The 22,801-nt window shown below is 43.5% G+C and overlaps 1 protein-coding gene across 2 annotated transcripts in view; it reads left to right on the top strand.

Annotated features, from left to right (window-relative positions):
- LRRIQ1 (leucine rich repeats and IQ motif containing 1) overlaps positions 1–22,801 on the top strand; it is a 229,282-nt gene that overhangs the window by 65,305 nt on the left and 141,176 nt on the right. For both annotated transcript variants that reach the window (XM_077265459.1, XM_077265458.1), the window contains exons 11-13: positions 1,034–1,161; positions 8,950–9,023; positions 9,272–9,365. In XM_077265459.1, the coding sequence (XP_077121574.1) occupies positions 1,034–1,161; positions 8,950–9,023; positions 9,272–9,365 (296 nt within the window). The remainder of the gene's footprint in view (positions 1–1,033; positions 1,162–8,949; positions 9,024–9,271; positions 9,366–22,801) is intronic.

Here is a 22,801-nt window from a genome sequence, read left to right as displayed (position 1 = left end):
ATAATGCTCCATAAAGTTCATGATGGGCCCCATAAGATGCTCCATATTAAAATATGCCCCATATAATGCTGCACAAAGGTTAATGATAGCCCCATAAGATACTTCATAGAATAATATGCCCCATATAATGTAACATAAAGATTGATGGCCCCATAAGATGCTTCATAGAATAATATGCCCCATATAGTGCTCCATATGATGGCCCCATAAGATGCCCCATATGCTGCTGCTGCTGAGATTTTTTTTTAAAATGACATACTCGGGACACCGACATGCTATGGGAGCCAGGTGCCAGTGTCGCCGCTGGCTCAGGCCCCTGGCACTTGCGATATTCACCTGTCCCCATTCCACCGCCGCGCGCCACTGTCTCTTTCGTCTCTCTGCAGTGACTGTTCAGGCAGAGGTCGCACACTGACATGATCACACCCTCTAACCTGAATGTCATAGCCAGAGGACGCGGAAGACACAGCCCGGCGGTGAAACGGGGACAGGTGAGTATCGCAGGGCTCACCCTCCCCCGTCATACTCACCCTCCTGGCGCGGTCTCTGCACTTCCTGCTTCTCAGATGGTCTCCGGTGCCGGCAGATCTTCCTGTGTTCAGTGGTCACATGGTACCGCTCATTAAAGTAATGAATATGCGCTCCACGCCTATGGGAGCGGAGACGCGTCCATATTCATTACTTTAATGCGCAGTACCACATGACTGCTGAACACTGGAAGAGCAGCCGGCACCGGTGACCATCTGAGAAGCAGGGAAGTGCAGAGACAGCGCCAGGAGGGGGTGAGTATGATGTGACAGCCGCCACTCCTGCCGCTCCCCCTCCCCCGCCGACCCCCTGGAACCATGACTCGAGTATAAGCTGAGAGGGGCACTTTCAGCCAAAAAAAGGCTGAAAATCTTGGCTTATTCTCAAGTATATATGGTAATTGTTTTCATTTCAGATGCATTGGTCCAGTGAAACAAATTTGGTGGTGAAGGTGTACTTCGTCTTTAAATGTACTTGTCAAACAAAACTTTTTCTTTGCTTCCAGATTCCTAGACTGGTTAATCATGTTTTGATGAGAGAGTTATATCTGGATGATAATAACTTAACCACTCTGTCAGACCTGTCGTCATATTGGTTACCATTACTGCAGGTTTTCTCTTTATCGCAAAACAGGTAAATTGATTTTGTTTTAATACATGCCTATATATTTTCTGCACATATATGATAATCCAGACATAAATCATATCGGTATATGGAAATTTAGCTTTCTAACTGGGTTTGTAAACAACTTGACTATCATAATAGTAAAAATATTGGCCCACAATTGTCATGGGGAGCCAGAAGACCGCTGCATCTGATTGCTCCTACTTCAGCGCTGAGAAGAATCACTTCTCCTTCATTTTAAATGTGTTTATTTCTTCTGGCAGAACAGTGGTTAATCGGCCGTTTTGGAAATCCCTATGCTCACAGCTGTGCTTAGTTAGCCACTCCTTTTCCCTTTATAATCTGGGCTATGATACTAATCCTTCTCAGAGCTAACTTTATTGCTGCATAGCTAACGGAAGGAGAGGAGTTCGTATGAGAAGGAGAGTTGAAGGAGTTATTGGTGACTGTTGCTTGGTTTGTATGTGTTGTAATTCCCTATCCTTGTATTTGTTGTATTGCCCTACCTTCACACCCCGGTGCATTTCTCTGTTATATGTGAGTGAATATTTTGTATGTCTGTATTTTTCTGTTAACAATTGTCTGTGTTGCCTTGTTTGTTAGGTTGGTGTACTATGGTGCACAGTAGCGCCCCCCTGTTCCCTGGGTGGGGGAGGAGAACAGACGGAGGGGAAACTTAGGAGTTAAGGCAAGGGCGGAAGCCCCGGCATCTTCGCCATCTGAAGTATCCCGGGAAGCAGGGTGAGCTAGGGCGCCTCCTAGTATTAGGGACAGGGAAGGAGCCCCTAGTCCTGGGTCACCCGACAGCTGTGTCATGACATTATCTCTGACCGCTACCATTTTCTCTGATCCATGATGGATCCAATCTCTGCTCTGACGGGGCCATTGCAGCAGCTCAGTCTGGAGGTGGCGGATTTACGCACTGTGGTTTTGCAGCACCCTAATATATCTGGTGTGGGAATCTCGTCTCTCAGGCAAACCACAGTGAAGCCCAAAGTCGCATTGCCTGACATGTTCTCTGGAGGGCGTGACAAGATTGTTGTTTTCAGAGGGGCCTGTAAACTGTATTTCAAGTTGCGTACGGATTCCTCAGGTACAGAGGAGCAACGTGTGGGGATAGTAATCTCGATCTTTCAGGGGGACTCCCAAGCATAGACGTTTTCTCTCCCTTCTGACTCTGTCGCTTCAGATGGTAGAGTGATTTTTTTCCGGCTCTGGGCCTTATATATTATGACCCCGATTGCGTCTCCTTAGCTGAGTCCACACTGCACCAATTTCAGCAAGGAGACTGACCAGTGGAGGAATATTGCTCTGAGTTCAGGAGGTGGGCCACGGATACCAAGTGGAATGACCCCGCACTCCGTAGTCAGTTCTGTGAGGGGCTTACACTAAGGGTGAAGGATGCCTTAGCTCTGTATGTGACTCCTGACTCCTTTGAGGCAGCCATGTCTCTGGCGATCCGGGTTGATCGCCATCTTCGCCATAGACATAGGGAGTCACCTCTCGGTGCGGGAGGTCCGGGGTCAAGGGAGGTCAGCACTGAGCCTACACCTACTGAGGAACCCATGCAGGTGCGTACGGCATCACATTCTGGTAAATTGTCTGTAGTCCGGCGTAAGGGGGAGAGTGTTTCTTTTGTGGTAAACGCCATTTTGTGGGCATGTGTCCTTCCGACTACATAGTAAACAACCGCCAGAAAATTAGATGGTCCGGGTTATGGAGAGATTAGCAACCCGGGTGTACTTATCGCCTCTGTGGATAAGACACAGTTTTTTATACCAGCTGTAATCCACGTGGGTGGAATTAAGGTGAACATGTCTGCATTTCTGGACAGTGGGGCAGGGTTTCATTTGATCGACGCTAGGTTCGTCCAGGTCCAAGGCCTGATACCACATACTCTGTCCAGACCCATATCCATAATTGCCATCCACTCCGCCCCCTTGAGACAGGGGCACTTTACTCAAGTCGACTGAGACTTGAGGTGGGGGCCATGCACACTGAGGTGTTGGACTGTTATGTACTACAGAGACGACCCTCACCTGTGGTATTGGGACTTCCTTGGCTCACTCTGCACAATCCTGTAATAGATTGGCAGACTCAGGAAGTAGTTAAATGGAGTGTGTATTGTCAAGGACACTGCTTGGGTATCCAGTTGGCTAGGGTGGATGACCAGTCTGTGCCTAGTTACCTGTCAGATTTTGGGGATGTGTTCTCTAAGAAGGGGAGCCAAGAACTCCCTCCTCATCGTCCTTATGATTGCGTGATTAATCTTGTTCCTGGTACCAAGCTGCCCAAGAGCAGACTCTATAATATCTCTGCTCCAGACAGACAGGCCATGAAGGACTACATCACAGAAAGCCTTGCTAAGGGTCATATCAGACCATCCTCATCCCCCATTGCCATGGGGTTCTTTTTTTTAAAGAAAAAAGATTGGGGCTTACATGCTTGCCTGGATTTCCGGGAACTCAATACGATCACTGTTCGTGATTCGTATCCGCTCCCTCTCATTCCTGACCTCTTTAGTCAAATTATAGGGGCAAAATTGTTTTCTAAGATGGACATCAGGGGTGCATATAATATTATCCACATTAAAGAGGGGGATGAGTGGAAAACTGTGGTCAATAAGCTTGAGGGACACTATGAGAATCTGGTGATGCCTTTTGGGTTGACGAACGCACTTGCTGTCTTTCAACACTTTATAAATGACATCTTTAGTCACCTGGTAGGCAGATTCGTTGTTATCTATCTGGACGACATACTAATTTATTCACCTCACCTTGAGTCACACCAGGTACATGTTAGGCAGGTCTTACATATACTCCAAGACAATAAATTGTATGTCAAGCCCGAGAAGTGTATGTTCTCAGTTGAGGAGATCCCTTTCCTAGGTATGTGTTGTCTTCCTTCGGTTTTCGCATGGATCCGGCGAAAGTCCGAACGGTATTGGATTGGGATCTTCCAGAGGTTTTGAAGGCGTTACAAAGATTTTTAGGTTTTGACAACTACTACCATAAGTTCATAAAATCTTTTCAGCAGTAACCAAACCTCTTAAGTTTATGACCAGAAAGGGGACGGACTTCTCCAAGTGGTCTAGTCCTGCCAGGGAGGCATTTGATACGTTGAAAAGGTGTTTCTCTTCTGCACCGATTCTTATTCAGCCTGACATCTCTCAGCCTTTTATCGTTGAGGTCGATGCGTCTGAGGTGGGAGTGGGGGCTGTATTGTCGCAGGGTGTGTCTCCTGGTAAATGGCAACCATGTGTTTATTTTTCTAGATACTCACTGGCTGAGAAAAATTATGACATTGGTAGCAGGGAACTCTTAGCTATCAAATGGGCTTTTGAGGAGTGGCGTCATTTTTTGGAGGAAGTGGTTCACCCAGTAATAGTAATCACGGATCATAAGAATCTGGAGTAAATTAAAATTAAATCTGGTTTAATTTTTTTTGTCACATATAGGCTGAGTAACAAAAACATTAAGGCAGATGCCTTATTCCGTTGCTATCCTGGGGGGTGGAAATAAGTGTGAACCTGTACCTATTCTTCAAAAAGGGGTGGTTATGGCGCCTATATGCTCCAATCTGGAAAAAGAGGTTGCTGACGCTCAGGGGGACGCCAATGCTGCCTGTCCACTTGGTAAACTGTTTGTTCCTGTTCAGTGTTGGCTAGACATCTTGGTAATAAAGCCACCGCTGATCTGCTTACTCGGCGTTTTTGGTGGCCAGGTGCTCATCAGGATGTCCGTGAGTATGCAGCCGCCTGCAGCGTCTGTAGCGTTCTAAGACCTCTCATACTCGTCCATCGGGGGCTCTCCAACCATTGAAAATTCCCAGCAGACCTTGGACTCAGTTGTCAGTCATTTTTATCACAGATCTACCCGTGTCAGCGGGTAATACTGCAATTCTTGTGGTGGTAGATAGATTCAGTAAAATGTCTAATTTTATAGTTTACCAAAGGCCAAATCCTTGGCGCAAGTTTTCTTCATGGAAATAATTAGATTACATGGGATCCCGACCAATATTGTTTCTGATCAGGGGTGCAGGTTGTCTCCAACTTCAGGAGGGCATTTTGCACCTGTCTGGGTATTCATTTGTCATTCTCTTCTGCTTTTCACTCGCAGTTTAATGGGCAGACTGAATCGGTTAACCAGAATCTAGAGACGTATCTCAGGTGTTTCATTTTTGAAAAGCAGGAGGACTAGGTTACCTATTTACCGTAAGCTTAATTCGCTGTAAATAACCGTTGTCAGGAATTGACTGTTAAGTCCCAGTTTTACATGAATATGGGTTCCATCCTCAGTTTAGTTCTTTTAGTGGTAATCGCCCTTCTGGATTACCAGAGGAAGAAAGGTTTTCATCTTCCATTTCTACCATAGGGCAGGTGGTTACGAATAATTTGAGGAAGATGGCATCCAAATAAGAGTGTGGCTGATTGGAGATGTTTGTGGGTCCGGACCTGTGTGTTGATGACTTGGTGTGGCTGTCCTCTAGGAACATTAAGCTGAAGGTTCTGTGTTGGAAACTGGGTCCTAGGTTTATCGGTCCTTATAATAGCATAGCCATCGTCAATCCCGTATTGTTTTGCCTTGCTTTACCACCTACCTTTAGAATATATTTAAAGGGAACCTGTCACCCCCCCCCTGGCGTTTGAAACTAAAAGAGCCACATTGTGCAGCAGTAATGCTGCATTCTGACAAGGTGGCTCTTTTAGTTACTGGTGCTGTAACTGCAGAAATAATCCGTTTTGTAATTTGTCCTAAATACCTTTCTTCAGTCCTGGAGGCAGGCCTTTCCCCCCTGCTGGAGACGCCACACAGCCGTCACTCAAGTCTTCTAGGCGCCGGGCGCCGCCTCCTCAGCGCTGTTTTGAAATCAGCCGGCGCCTGCGCTCTTTTGTCATGCCTTGGGCAGGCGCAGTGAGCGCTGCCCGTCCTCTGTCCTCATATGCAGTCTCGGTGACTGCGCCTGTGCGGCCGCCCTGCCTGTGAATCTCAGCCCTGCAATGTGAATAAATCAGAAGACACTGCGGGGCTGAGATTCACAGGCAGGGCGGCCGCACAGGCGCAGTCACCGAGACTGCATATGAAGACAGACGGGCAGCGCTCACTGCGCCTGCACCAGGCAGGAGAAAAGAGAGCTGGCGCTGGCTGATTTCAAAACAGCAGTGAGGAGGCGGCGCCCGGCGCCAAGAAGACTTGAGTGACAGCTGTGTGGCGTCTGCAGCAGGGGGGAAAGGCCTGCCTCCAGGACTGAAGAAAGGTATTTGGGACAAATTATGTTTGTTTATTATTATTATTTCTGCAGTTACAGCACCAATAACGAAAAGAGCCACCTTGTCAGAATGCAGCATTACTGCTGCACAAGGTGGCTCTTTTAGTTACAAACGCCTGGGGGGGGGGGGGGGTGACAGCTTCCCTTTAATCGTTCTCTCCTCAAAAAATACATTGTATCTTCTGTACCATCACCTCTCCCACATCTCCTGTCATTGTCGATGATAATTTAGAATTTCAGATTGCAAAGATTTGGGATTCTCGTCTCGTTCGTCGGTCGCTTCAGTATTTGGTACATTGGAGGGGGTACAGTCCTGAGGACAGGATGTGGGTACCAGCATCTGATGTTCATGCGGCCAGACTGGTCTGGGATTTTCACGCGGCACACCCTGATAAGCCTGGTCGTGAGGTTCTGAAGGTCCCTCATAGAAGATGGGTTACTGTCACAGGGTTACCGCGACAGTATGGAGTCAGAAGACTGCAGCGTCTGATTGCTCCTACTCCAGCGCTGAGAAGAAGCATTCTCCTTCATTTTAAATGTTTACTCTTCTGGCAGAACAGGGGTTAATCGGCCATGTTGGAAATCCCTGTGTTCACAGCTGTGCTTGGTTAGCCACTCCTTTTCCCATTATAATCTGGGCTATGATACTAATCCTTGTCAGAGCTAGCTTTACTGCTGCAGAGCTAACAGAGGGAGAGTAGTGCGTATGAGAAGGAGAGTTGAAGGAATTATGCTTGGTTTTTATGCGTGGTCATTCCTTATCCTTCTCTGTTTTGGTTTATTCCCCTACCTTTACACCACGGTGCATTCCTCTGTTATATGTGAGTGAATATTTTGTATGCCTTGAGTTTTCTGTTAACCCTTGTCTGTGCTGCCTTGTTTGTCGGGTTGGTGTACTACGGTGCACAGTAGCGCCCCCTCTTCCCTGGGTGTGGGAAGACGGAGGGCTAACTCGGTAGATAAGGGAAGGGTGGAGGCCCCAGCATCTTCGCCATCTGAAGTGTTCCATGAAGCAGGGTGAGCTAGGGCACTCCCTAATGTTAGGGACAGGGAAGGAGCCCCCCGGTCACCCGACAACTTTGTCGTGACACAATCATGATAAATGGACTAATTTCTGCCAAGTCTTTACTAATCACTTCAACTCTGCCAATTCATATTTATTAAATGTTTCATCTTAATCATACATTTGGTGTGAATTAAACCAGAGCAACTTTTTAAAAGTTTGATAGCACACTTCCCAATGTTGCTTAACCCCTTCACACCGCAGCTTTTTTTCATTTCTGTTTTTTCCTCCCCTTCTTCCCGGAGCCATAACTTTTTTAGTCTTCTATCAATATGGCCATGTGATGGCCCGTTTTTTGCAGGACGAGTTGTACTTTTGAACAACACTATTGGTTTTACCATGTCATGTACTCGAAAACGGGAAGCAAAATCCAATAAAAGTGCAATTCCATAACTGTTTTTTGTTTTTTTTTACCGTGTTCACCAAATGCTAAAACTAACCTGCCATTATAATGCTCCAGGTCATTACGAATTTGTAGATACCAAATATGTATAGATTGTTTGTTTGTTTTTTATTTAAATGGTGAAAAAAAATCCAAAGTTTGTTAAAAAACAAAAAAACAATGGCGTCATTTTCCAAGACCCGCAGGGTATTTATGAGTTATTCATACCCCCGTCCAGTGGTCGCGGCCTCGCTCTCCATACATTTGTCACTGGTCGGGTGTGGCCTCAGCTCAATACAAGTGTGTGGAGCGAGGCTGCGCCCACTGTCTGTGCATATGTATAACTCATAAATACCCTGCGTTACCGGGTCTGAAACCAGCGAATCCCTGTATCACACAGTGCATTTTCTGGGGGGGTTTGTAAGTCTGCAGTCACACATAGTGACTACAGACTTATCGGTTTTGACCGGACAACCCCTTTAAGACAGATTCCCTTTTTAGAGTCTGAGACCACTGTGTCACATGTTGCAACTCAATGCCAATTTATCTTTACCCCAAATTACGACTTTGATGCGTGATAATTGATGCACTTTTTTTGAGGGCCAGTTTGTCAGATGTTACCTTTTAAAGACTAGAATATGCAGCTTTTTTGAGACTTTTACATAGAAATACATTTATTAATTGTACGTTACAACAAACGGTTAAACACGCCCCCTTTTGTCGTCAAACGTTGATCAATTTTTGCATCATAGTTTACGACATGGAACTGTTGCAAAATATTGGCCAAAGATGCAATCCTGAATATCCCCCAATATTTTTATTGCTGTATTTTGATATTGCTGATCAGCGTGCAATACATTGGGGGCAGTTTAATAGCAGAAAAGGACGTGACCGGTTCCCTTTAATTGTATGTAGTTATTGTTTATAATGACATTACCTTTAGTAAGGCTACCTAAATATTCTACTATAGACCTGTTTAGTGGATGCCGTACTGTAGGACATGTAATGAGGGGAGGCTTCACATTATTACACTCGGAATGTTCTGTCCTCTCACAATTAAATGGCCGTGTCTTCTTTATTGTAGCATAAATCACCTTGCACCATTTAATACCTTTATCTCACTTGAGGAGCTGAACCTAAGTGGCAACTGTTTATCAGGTATGTGTTTTTTAATTCCCTTTATTACATATCTATTATATTGTTTATTTTTCCCTATATTAGACTAAGGTCATCATTGATCTCTCACATTTCTAAGTACGAGGTCGTGATGGGTCGTGGGCCCATGAAAGGGCAGGGTGAATACATTCCCTGGAAATGATTTCCATTAGTATTTGCCCTGAGAACCTCGGTACTGCAGGACACCATTACTGGATCACTACTATTTATATGATCTTTTTCTTTCCCAGAGTTAGCCGCTGTATCCCAATGGCTGGAAGGATGCACACATTTAAGAAAACTCTTGATTAGCAAGAATCCATTTCTACAAGAACATAACTGGGGGTGAGATAATCAATATTCTGTGTTAGTCAACGCTAAACTTAGGATGTTAAATAGAAAATGTCAGGTTTTATTTAAATCTATTATTGTATATTTTTACACTTGAAGGATATATTATATAAACTCAAAGAGTATATTTCATGTTAGTACATCATTCATAGACATTTGCTAAGAATATTGTGCATTATGTATTTCACAATTTGACCAGCAGGTGTCACCAGAACAAGCCTCTCCATTTATGGCTTTAGTACCATTTGCTTGAACAGCAGATGTCCCCCTAATCCTTTCTTTTCAAGTCATCAGCCAAAGCTGGCTTTTCCCTTGCTTGCAATACTACCTTTTCACCAGCAGATGGTGCCATGTTTACATGTCTATAGATATCTATAGATATCTTCTGTGCTTATTGTATTTTTTTCCTATTACTATTCCCTTGTTTTTTGGTTTTTTTCCTCAATTGATCTCCCCAAATATGAGTAAAGGCCAATTTAGTCTACCATCAAATTATATATGGTAGGCTTCAATCATACTTTTGTTATGCCTGTTTTGTTTTGAGGATCAAACGGAATTCATGTGCAAAGTGGATTTCAATTGAAAAGATGAAATGTAAAAGAATAAAAGCCCAGCGAATAGAGATGTATGTGCCTGGCTTTAGACATTACACCCTGGTTATAGTTCTAAAATGTGACAATAATGTCCGACAGTAACACTACACATGATTGGAGCTTATTACCTTAATCATTTTGGTCTTTTTACCTTCGTTGGTTATCATGTACATGGATATATATTTTACACTTCGACTGATACAGTTTCACGTGTCTCATTATATTCGTTAATTCATGATTTATTGTTCAGCACACCAGTCTACATCCTTGAGGCTTATAAGGAATTATTTTTAGTTTTCCAGTGGTGATTTATTCAGAAAACCCCTGTACCCTGGATACAGTTTGTTTTAAATAAACCAGTTCTTGATTCACCAGGTCCTGCTTTTTAAAGGGAACCTGTCAGCTGGATTGTGCACAGTAACCTACAGACAGTGTCAGGTTGGCGCCGTTATACTGATTACAATGATACCTGGGTGATGAAATCCGTCTTGTGGTTGTTGTTTAATCTTTATTTTCAGTTTTGAGTTAATGATATGTTCGTGCCCCAGGGCGGCCTGTGAGGGGGTCTTCATGTGGTGCTCTGATTAGGTATTCATGACCTGCCCCCTAGTTTACATAATGAATATTTGTACATATTGCCCAAAAAAAACCTTCTGCAATCGGGTGCCGGCCGTGACACCTGCGCTACAGCATAATCGTATGTTTAGTGTGTTATTAATAAATGTGCTTGAGGTTATCCTGACTGTATAAAAAAAAAATCAATTGTAAAGTGGCGCCGCCTGCACAGTAGCAGCTATCAGCGTATATAGAGGTGATCCGATAGCTGTTAATTGAGCGCATGTGCCGGCGGCGCCATCTTGGAGGAGGACATTTTTTTTTTCTTTTCTAGCAAGAAGGCGCCACCTGCGCAGTAGCCGCTATCGGATCACCTCTATATACATCGATAGCGGCTACTGCGCAGGCGGCGCCACTTTAAAATTGATTTTTTTTTTTTTTTTTTTTATACTCCGGATAACCTCAAGCACAAACCAAACCATTGATTTGTGCCCCATTTGCAGGCATGAGAACATACTCCTTCTTTACTATACACCGTGTTTACCCACTACACATAGTCATGTAATGGTTAGACATGTATTGGTCATGAATACTTTATTCGCAATCTAAAAAGGACTGCATTACCAAAAAGCATATAATAGCTGACAACAATGTGTTCCTAACATTCACTTTAAGTACTTACAGATGTCCGTCTCGCCATGTATTACCAGGTCCGCATTTATCCCGGCTATTACTACTGGCTGATACTATTTATTTGCAGTGATTGCCCAGATAGAGCTCCTATACCTCGGTGACACCAGTAGGCACATATAACTTCAGTTATAAAGTTTCCAGCTTCACTGTGTTCAGTAAATTCGCATTCACCATTCAGAATAAGTGTGGCCAGAATGGCCTAGTCTAAACCTAGTCTTTGTGTAAAGAGTAATCTTTAGACTTTACAGTATGTAGCATTAATGCTGTGATTTTACAATCGTTTCATAAAAAATATTTATACAGATTAATTCTGATGTCTGGTAATAAAAGTGAAATATTACAGCATTTTCTTAAGCTGCTTTAATAGGTTGGGTATATAAATGTGCTTATTAGTACCCATATGTAAAATGCTGTTAATTTCCTTCCTTCATCTCGCGTCGTTCTCTAGGGAGCAATAATTTGACTTAACAGCCAATTTCCAGAAGATTGAAGGAAAATGCTCCTGTGCGGTTAATGTACAGGGCTTGTAATTATAAAATGTGACTCTTAGAGGCTGACATCACAGTCCGTCATGTGCCTTAAACCTCAGTGCTTTTCCATTGAAAATACTGTATATACTCGTGTCTAAGCCGAGATTTTCCGCACATTTTTTTGTGCTGAAATGCCCCCCCCCTTCGAAATATACACAAGTCATTGTCCAGAAAGCCAGAGGGGGAGGGGGGAGCGGCAGAGCAGTGGCAGGAGCCGGCGGCTGTGATATCATACTCACCCTTCTCGCGCGGTCGCGGCACGTCCCTGCATCTCTGTTGTCCCGATGCGGCAGCTCTTCCTGTGCTCAGCGATCACGTGGTACCGCTCATTAAGGTAATGAATATGCACGCGTCTCCACTCCCATAGGCGTGGAGCGCATATTCATGCTTGTTGACAATCTCCTGCAATGGCCACATGATGTTATAGATACATTTGCAATCAAATACTTTTTACCCCAATTGCAAATTAGTTTTATTTGTAACATTTACAAACTTTCTGCCGGTTTTAATAATCCTATTAAACAAGAAACTTTAAAAGGTTTTAGCCAGGGCTTTTTTTTCTATGGGGTCAAAGCACTTATCGGTCGGTAGTTGCTAACTACCTGCTTGCTTTGACATTTACCAAGCGCTTCCTGCTCAGGGCGGTCATTCTCCCTCTTCCTGTGACTTCATTCTGACAGAGCATTTCCTTCTCTTCCACTCTGTTTTGTTTACAGGATGTCATTGACAACATCATGTTGATTGACAACCAGCTCCCCACTGTCAAACTCAGCACATGTGCACCTGTTAGTCCAATTTGCATTGTATTCAGACCCCCAGTTGTCATGCCAACTACTGGTGCCCCACAATCATGTGACAGGGGAGCTGATGGGCAAGGTTTGTGACGCTTTTTTTTGTAAGCGTGAGTTGAATGCTGCTGTCAGAGATAGACAGTGGCATTTAACATGTTAACAGCCGCAGGTAGATCACAATTCCACCCGTTGCGATTAGGGGCACGTGAGCGGGTGACCAAATCAGCTTTAATGTCCCGGAAAAAATGTGGACTCAGCGCGGGAAGCAACATTAAATGCTTGGACATGACCTCTGATGTACCTATGCGTCATAGGTCGTAAAGGGGTTAAAAGTTTGAGGTAATGGTATTTGTGGAATCTTTGCAGATGAGCAATGGTTTCCAGTTCACTAACCCCTTAGTGACAGAACCAATTTTGCCCTTAATGACCAGGCCAATTTTTACAATTCTTACCACTGTCCCTTTATGAGGTTATAACTCTGGAACGCTTCAACGGATCCCACTGATTCTGACATTGTTTTCTCGTGACATTTTGTACTTCTTGATAGTGGTAAAATTTCTTTGACATAACTTGCGTTTATTTATGAAAAAAACTGAAATTTGGCCAAAATGTTGAAAATTTTGCAATTTTCAAACTTTTAAGTTTATGGCCTTAAATCAGATAGTCGTGTCATCAGCACAATTTTAGAAACATAATTTTTTGTTGTTAGGACGTTATAAGAGCAAAAGTTGACCAGCGATTTCTAATTTTTCCAACAAAATTTACAAAATCTTTTTTTTAGGGACCACATCAGATTTGAAGTGAGTTTGGGGGTTTCAATATGACAGAAAATACCCAAAAGTGTCAGCATTCTAAAAATTGCTCCCCTCAAGGTGCTCAAACCACATTCAATAAGTTTATTAACCTTTCAGGTTCTTCATGAGAACGAAAGCAATGTGGACGGTAAAAATTAACATTTTACTTTTTCACAAAAAATGTACTTTAGACCCAAACTTGTTTTATTTTCACAAGGGTAACAAGAGAAAATGGACCACAGAATTTGTTGTGCAAGTTCAGTACACCGATACCCTCGCACTTGGGGGAGAAAGCCACTGTTTGGACGTATGGCAGAGCTCAGAAGGGAGGGAGCACCATTTGACTTTTTGAACCTAAAATTGGCTGGGATCAGTGGCGGGACCATGTCGCGTTTGGAGACCCCCTGATGTACCTAAACAGTGGAAACCCCCCAATTCTATCTCTAAAACTAACACAGCCCTACCCCTGTCCCTATTTCCAATCATAACCCTAATCCCAACCCTAACCCCAACTCCAACACCACCCTAACCCCAACACCCCAACCATAACCCCAACACAACCATAACTGATTTTATAGAAAAAGCAAAACACAGCCTAGTAAGTGTCAAATCACTGGAATAAGGGTCTCTGGCCCAGCATCATGCTGCTCTCAGGCTAGATGGCAAAAACCTGGTGACAGATTCCCTTTAAGGATGCCAATTTTGATTTTGTGCTTTTTCTATTTATTGCCGTTTTTTTTAAAGAGCCGTAACTTTTTTTATCTTCTTGTCGACATGGGAAGACACGATAAATTTTACCATATATTGTACTGGGAAAAAATAATATTAAAAAATTGAATTCTACCATTGTTTTTTGTTTTTGTTTTTCTGTTGTTAATTTTGCGGTAAAAATGACCTTGCAGTTTGATTCTCCAGGTCAGTAAAATTACGGCAATGCCAAAGATGCTTAGTATTTTACCTAATTCAGTGGGTTAAAAAAATTCTGAACTCTGGATCGTTACTTACCATATATACCTGAGTATAAGCCAACCTGAGTATAAGCCGACCCCCCTAATTTTTAAAAACTGGGAAAACTTAATGACTCGAGTATAAGCCTAGGGTGGAAAATGCAGCAGCTACTGGTAAATTTCAAACATAAAAATAGATACCAATAAAAGTAAAATGAATTGAGACATCAGTAGGTTAAGTGTTTTTGAATATCCATATTGAATCAGGAGCCCCATATAATGCTCCATAAAGTTTGATGGGCCCCATAAGATGCTCCATATTAAAATATGCCCCATATAATGCTGCACAAATGTTGATTATGTCCCTATACGATGCTCCATAGACACATTTGCCCCGTATAATGCTCCACAAATGCGGATTATGGCCCCATAAGATGCTCCATAGAGATATTTTCCCCATATAATGCTGCACATGGCTTCATACAGATATTTGCCCCATATAATGCTGCACATGGCCCCATAAGATGCTCCATACAGATATTTGCCCCATATAATGGTGCACATTGCCCCATAAGATGCTCCATATAGATATTTCCCCCATATAATGCTGCACATGGCCCCATAAGATGCTCCATACAGATATTTGCCCCATATAATGGTGCACATGGCCCCATAAGATGCTCCATACAGATATTTGACCCATATGCTGTTGCTGCGATTAAAAAAATAAAAAATCACATACTCACCTCTCTGGCCCCCGGCACTTGCTATACTCACCTTTCCCTTTCCACCGACAGCGCCGCTGTGTCTTCCACATCCTCCACACTGACGCTCAGTCAGAGGGCGGCACGCACTAATTGCATCATCGCGCCCTCTGACCTGAGTGTCACTGCAGAGGACGGGGAAGACGCAGCGGCGCCGACGGTGGAATGGGGAGCAGGTGAATATCGCGCACTGCGTTATACTCACCTGCTCCTGCCGCGGTCCCTGCACTTCTCTTCCCCAGCGCCGGCAGCTTCTTCCTGTAGTGAGCTTTCACATGGTACCGCTCATTACAGTAATAAATATGCGGCTCCACCCCTATGGGAGTGGAGTCCATATTCATTACTACAGTGAGCGGTACCATGTGACCGCTCACTACAGGAAGAAGCTTTCAGCGCCCGGAGAACCAGGGATGTGCAGGGACCACACCAGGAGCAGGTGAGTATTATTAGACAGCTGCCGCTCCCCCTCCCCTGCCGACCCCTGGTTATGACTCGAGTATAAGCCGAGAGGGGCAATTTCAGCCTAAAAAAAATGGGCTGAAATTCTCTGCTTATACTCGAGTATCGGGTACCTAGAGTTGTAACTTTTTTCGGTGTACAAACTACATTTTAACCTCTTGTTATTGCTTGTTGCTTAGTGCAGTGACTAAAAAACAAAACGACAATTTTAGATTTTTATTGTATAGGATGAAGAATTTTTATGCTTTGATAAATCCCAGTTTTCCGTCACCTGTGCAGTACTAAGGAAATCCTGAAAACGTTCTGTTGCTCAGCATTGAGTGTTGGAGTTGATGAACAATGATGTTCACAGCTATGTTCACAGTTTCATCAAAGGATATTGGGTTTATAATCTGTGAACCCACCGTATAATCCTGCACCAATATTATTATTATTATTTATTATAGCGCCATTTATTCCATCGTGCTTTACATGTGAGGAGGGGGATACATAATAAAAACAGGTACAATAATCTTGAACAATAGAGGTCACAACTGGTACAGAAGGAGAGAGGACCCTGCCCGCGAAGGCTCACAATCTGCAAGGGATGGGTGAATATACAGTAGGCGAGGGTAGAGCTGGTCGTGCAGTGGTTTGGTTGATCGGTGGTTACTGCAGGTTGTAGGCTTGCCGGAAAAGGTAGGTCTTCAGGTTCTTTTTGAAGGTTTCGATGGTAGGTGAAAGTCTGATATGTTGTGGTAGAGAGTTCCACCACGTGAACGTGGGTGACGCACGAGAGAAATCTTGTATACGATTGTGGGAAGAGGAGATAAGAGGGGAGTAGAGAAGGAGATCTTGTGAGGATCGGAGGTTGCGTGCAGGAAAGTACTGGGAGACGAGGTCACAGATGTATGGAGGAGACAGGTTGTGGATGGCTTTGTACGTCACGGTTAGGGTTTTGTACTGGAGTCTCTGGGCAATGGGGAGCCAGTGAAGGGATTGACAGAGGGGAGAGGCCGGGGAATAACGGGGGGACAGGTGGATTAGTCGGGCAGCTGTGTTTAGAATAGATTGGAGGGGTGATAGAGGGGAGGCCACAGAGCAGGAGGTTGCAGTAGTCAAGGCGGGAGATGATGAGGGCATGGACTAGGGTTTTTGCAGATTCTTGGTTTAGGAATGTACGGATCCGTTAAATATTTTTGAGTTGAAGGCGGCAGGAACTGGAAAGGGCTTGGATATGCGGTTTGAAGGAGAGATGAGTGTCGAAGATTACCCCAATTACTTGGTTGCCTATTTTTTGTGGCATCATCTTCAGATCCTGTTTTACTCCATGTCTACACTAAACCATGTATGATTTTTGTTGATGGAATAGATCTCCACATTTGCAATTGCTTTTTGAATCGAATACGACAAAGCTGATCCTTGCACCTCCCAACCCCTCACTGTCTGTGAGAACATGACCATGTCAGGTTAGGTGCTGCTGAATTACTTTTAACCTGACGTGAAATAGTTAAACCACCCTGTTTTTTTCTACTTAGCCTACTCTCTGTCAGTCATTTTTGTGTTCATTCTTTGAAATGGTAGGGGACATAGTAAATAATGTAGAGTCCATTGTGACTAGCAGAGAAGATGAGCTTCAAAAAGTTACACATGTGGCTTCATCCTTTTATCTTGTATGTATTGTAACTATTTGGGTAAAATTCGACAATGTTTATTACTTAAAAGGAATCTGTTAGCAGGTTTTTGCTGCCTCATCCGAGAGCAGCCTGATGTAGGCAAAGAGAAGTTGAATCCAAGGATGTATCACTTAGTTTATTAGGTGCATCCCTTCTCACACAATCAGAGCTTTTACATTTAGCAATAGAGCACAGCTGAGGAAGTTAACCCTGCCCACACCAAGCTTTCCATATGCAATGTCTATAGACAGTAAGGTGCCATTCACAGGAGGGGGTGTGTCTAAGGCTGCTTTCACACTTCCGTCGGTACGGGGCCGTTGCAAACCGTCGGCCCGACGTACCGACGGACGTTGTGCTAAATTTAGCACAACATGGGCAGCGGATGCAGTCTTACGACGCATCCACTGCCCAGTGTGATGAGCAGGGAGGAGGGGGCGGAGTTCCGGCCGCGCGGTCAGAAAAAGCGGAACCGACGGACAAAAAAAGTTGCATGGAACGCTTTTTTGTCCCGACGGACCGCAAAAACACGACGCATCCGACGTGAGTACATCCGTCGCAATCCGTCGTACATTGAAGTGTATGGCAAAAAAACAGATCTTGCGGGCAAATTTGCAGGATCCGTTTTTTTGCCATAACGACGGATTGCGACGGACCACAGAAGACGGAAGTGTGAAAATAGCCTAACTTGCATGTCTGAACTGCTGTGTCCCAGCAATGATAATCTCCTGGTGCTAAAACTATCATTGCAAGTAAACAAAACCAAAGCGTTTGATAAGACAGGTATCACTGAAATCTGTGTTTTAACCCCTACAGCATGCTGTCTTCAGATTACATAGCAAAAACTGCTGACCGATTCCCTTTAACCCCTTTACCCCCAAGGGTGGTTTGCACGTTAATGACCAGGCCAATTTTTACAATTCTGACCACTGTCCCTTTATGAGGTTATAACTCTGGAACGCTTCAACGGATCTTGGCGATTCTGACATTTTTTTCTCGTGACATATTGTACTTCATGATAGTGGTAAAATTTCTTCGATATAACTTGCGTTTATTTGTGAAAAAAACGGATATTTGGCGAAAATTTTGAAAATTTTGCAATTTTCCAACTTTGAATTTTTATGCCCTTAAATCACAGACATATGTCACACAAAATACTTAATAAATAACATTTCCCACATGTCTACTTTACATCAGCACAATTTTGGAACCAAATTTTTTTTTGTTAGGGAGTTATAAGGGTTAAAAGTTGACCAGAAATTTCTCATTTTTACACCATTTTTTTTAGGGACCACATCTCATTTGAAGTCATTTTGAGGGGTCTGTATGACAGAAAATACCCACGTGTGACACCATTCTAAAAACTGCACCCCTCAAGGTGCTCAAAACCACATTCAAGAAATTTATTAACCCTTCAGGTGTTTCACAGGAATTTTTGGAATGTTTAAATAAAAATGAACATTTAACTTTTTATCACACAAAATGTATTTCAGCTCCAATTTGTTTTATTTTACCAAGGGTAACAGGAGAAAATGGACCCCAAAAGTTGTTGTACAATTTGTCCTAAGTACGCTGATACCCCATATGTGGGGGTAAACCACTGTTTGGGCGCATGGCAGAGCTCGGAAGGAAAGGAGCGCCATTTGACTTTTCAATGCAAAATTGACTGGAATTGACATGGGACGCCATGTTGCATTTGGAGAGCCCCTGATGTGCCTAAACATTGAAACCCCCCACAAGTAACACCATTTTGGAAAGTAGACCCCCTAAGGAACTTATCTAGATGTGTGGTGAGCACTTTGACCCAACAAGTGTTTCACAGAAGTTTATAATGCAGAGCCGTAAAAATAAAAAATCATATTTTTTCACAAAAATGATCTTTTCGCCCCCATTTTTTTATTTTCCCAAGGGTAAGAGAAGAAATTAGACCACAAAAGTTGTTGTGAAATTTGTCCTGAGTACGACGATACTCCATATGTGGGGGTAAACCACTGTTTGGGCGCATAGCAGAGCTCGGAAGGGAAGGAGCGCTATTTTACTTTTCAATGCAAAATTGACTGGAATTAAGATGGGATGCCATGTTGCGTTTGGAGAGCCCCTGATGTGCCTAAACATTAAAAAACCCCACAAGTGACACCATTTTAGAAAGTAGACCCCCTAAGGAACTTATCTAGATGTGTTTTGAGAGCTTTGAACCCCTAAGTGTTTCACTACAGTTTATAACGCAGAGCCGTGAAAATAAAAATTCCTCTTTTTTTTCCCAGAAATGATATTTTAGCCCCCAGTTTTGTATTTTCCCAAAGGTAACAGGAGAAATTGGACCCCAAAAGTTGTTGTCCAATTTGTCCTGTGTACGCTGATACCCCATATGTGGGGGTAAACCACTGTTTGGGCGCATGGCAGAGCTCGGAAGGGAAGGAGCGCCGTTTGGAATGCAGACTTAGATGGATTGGTCTGCAGGCGTCACGTTGCATTTGCAGAGCCCCTGATGTACCTAAACAGTAGAAACCCCCCACAAGTGACCCCATATTGGAAATTAGACCCCCCAAGGAACTTATCTAGATGTGTTGTGAAAACTTTGAACCCCCAAGTGTTTCACTACAGTTTACAACGCAGAGCCGTTAAAATAAAAAATCTTTTTTTTTTCCCACAAAACTTATGTTTAAGCCCCCAGTTTTGTATTTTCCCAAGGGTAACAGGAGAAATTGGACCCCAAAAGATGTTGTCCAATTTGTCCTGAGTACGCCGATACCCCATATGTTGGGGTAAACCCCTGTTTGGGCACACGGGAGAGCTCTGAAGAGAAGGAGCACTGTTTTACTTTTTCAATGCAGAATTGTCTGGAATTGAGATCGGATGCCATGTCCCGTTTTTAGAGCCCCCGATGTGCCTAAACAGTGGAAACCCCCCAATTATAACTGAAACCCTAATCCAAACACACCCCTTACCCTAATCCCAACGGTAACCCTAACCACACCCCTAACCCTGACACACACCTAACCCTAATCCCAACCCTATTCCCAACCGTAAATGTAATCCAACCCTAACCCTAACTTTAGCCCCAACCCTAACTGTAGCCTTAACCCTAGCCCCAACCGTAGCCCTAACCCTAGCCCTAACCCTAGCAATAACCCTAACAATAACCCTAGCCCTAACCCTAACCCTAGCAATAACCCTAGCAATAACCCTAACCCTAGCCCTAACCCTAGCCCTAATGGGAAAATGGAAATAAATACTTTTTTTTTTTTTTCCCTAACTAAGGGGGTGATGAAGGGGGGTTTGATTTACTTTTATAGCGGGTTATTTAGCGGATTTTTATGATTGGCAGCCGTCACACACTGAAAGACGCTTTTTATTGCAAAAAATATTTTTTGCGTTACCACATTTTGAGAGCTATAATTTTTCCATATTTGAGTCCACAGAGTCATGTGAGGTCTTGTTTTTTGCGGGACGAGTTGACGTTTTTATTGGTAACATTTTCGGGCACATGACATTTTTTGATCGCTTTTTATTCCGATTTTTGTGAGGCAGAATGATCAAAAACCAGCTATTCATGAATTTCTTTTGGGGGAGGCGTTTATACCGTTCCGCGTTTGGTAAAATTGATAAAGCAGTTTTATTCTTCGGGTCAGTACGATTACAGCGATACCTCATTTATATCATTTTTTTATGTTTTGGCGCTTTTATACGATGAAAGCTATTTTATAGAAAAAATAATTATTTTGGCATCGCTTTATTCTGAGGACTATAACTTTTTTATTTTTTTGCTGATGATGGTGTATGGCGGCTTGTTTTTTGCGGGACAAGATGTCGTTTTCAGCGGTACCATGGTTATTTATATCTGTCTTTTTGATCGCGTGTTATTCCACTTTTTGTTCGGCGGTATGGCAATAAAGCGTTTTTTGCCTCGTTTTTTTTTTTTTTCTTACGGTGTTTACTGAAGGGGCAGTTTTATAGGTTGGGTCGTTACGGACACGGCGATACTAAATATGTGTACTTTTATTGTTTTGTTTTTCTTATTTAGATAAAGAAATGTATTTATGGGAATAATATATTTTTTTTTTTTTTATTTAGGAATTTATTTTTTATTTATTTTTTTACACATGTGGAAACATTTTTTTTTTACTTTTTTACTTTGTCCCAGGGGGGGACATTACAGATCGGTGATCTGACAGTGTGCACAGCACTCTGTCAGATCACCGATCTCACTAGAGTGCAGCAGGGTTACCAGCGCCTGCTCTGAGCAGGCACTCGGTAAGCCACCTCCCTCCCCGCAGGACCCGGATGCCGCGGCCATCTTGGATCCGGGACCTGCGGCGAGGAGGGAGGTAGGAGACCCTCGGAGCAACGCGATCACATCGCGTTGCTCCGGGGGTCCCAGGGAAGCCCGCAGGGAGCCCCCTCCCTGCGCGATGCTTCCCTATACCGCCGGTACACCGCGATCATGTTTGATCGCGGTGTGCCGGTGGTTAATGTGCCGGGGGCGGTCCGTGACCACTCCTGGCACATAGTGCCGGATGTCAGCTGCGATATGCAGCTGACACTCGGCCGCGCTCCCCCCGTGAGCGCGGCCGATCGCGTATGACGTACTATCCCGTCGGTGGTCATACGGGCCCACCTCGACGGGATAGTACGTCAGATGTCAGAAAGGGGTTAAATAGATACTCTTAAGTAGGGTGCGTAATCTGTGCCTCGGTGGCCATATTTGGACTGCTAGACAGTGAAAGAAGGAATATAAACCAGCTCACCCGTGATGCAAGAACCAAACCTCGGGAGCACGGACCTGCTGTGTCAAGGCGTATAAAGTCCAAAAAAGAAAAGAATGTCCAGCTTCACCGAGTCCGTAAAAAGGAGTTTTCTTTATTCACAAACTTTAAACATGGAGGATACAGACTTCAGCACAACCATATGGGTAAGAATCTCAACGCGTTTCTGGAGACTAAGCTCCCTTAATCATGACATCATGATTAAGGGAGCTTAGTCTCCAGAAACGCGTTGAGATTCTTACCCATATGGTTGTGCTGAAGTCTGTATCCTCCATGTTTAAAGTTTGTGAATAAAGAAAACTCTTTTTTACGGACTCGGTGAAGCTGGACATTCTTTTCTTTACTGCTATACAGTACTGTGTGGCCCCCAACCATCTGGTCATAGAAATAGATGCCTGTGTGTTGTTGTTTGCATGTAGTTGTATAGGCAATTTGTCAGAAGTATCAACCTTCCTAAAGGGTCTATATGGGTATGCAGGTCATATAAAGCTGAATAAAATGATACATTGTTATGTGACTTGATGTCTTATCATAGAGATATCCATGTTTTTCTTATATGTAAATGAGCTGCTCAGATCTATGGGCCGGACACTGGTCTGCGTGAGATTCTGCCTCCAGAGCTTATGTTAAATGAAAGGGTTCATTACCAGTGTGAAGCATGTATACCAGGAGAGCAGACCATTTTTCACTACATGTCTCACACTCGTAAATCTCCTTTTACTTAAAATAAGCTCTGGAGGCAGATTTTCTGGGAGATCGGAGTCTGACCCATAGATCTTAATTTTAACAGCTCATTTACAGTACAGACCAAAAGTTTGGACACCTTCTCATTTAAAGATTTTTCTGTATTTTCATGACTATGAAAATTGTACATTCACACTGAAGG

This window comes from Ranitomeya variabilis, chromosome 5 (genome assembly GCF_051348905.1).
Source record: "Ranitomeya variabilis isolate aRanVar5 chromosome 5, aRanVar5.hap1, whole genome shotgun sequence".
Lineage (NCBI taxonomy): Eukaryota > Metazoa > Chordata > Amphibia > Anura > Dendrobatidae > Ranitomeya > Ranitomeya variabilis.
This window is presented reverse-complemented; position numbering and strand designations above follow the sequence as displayed.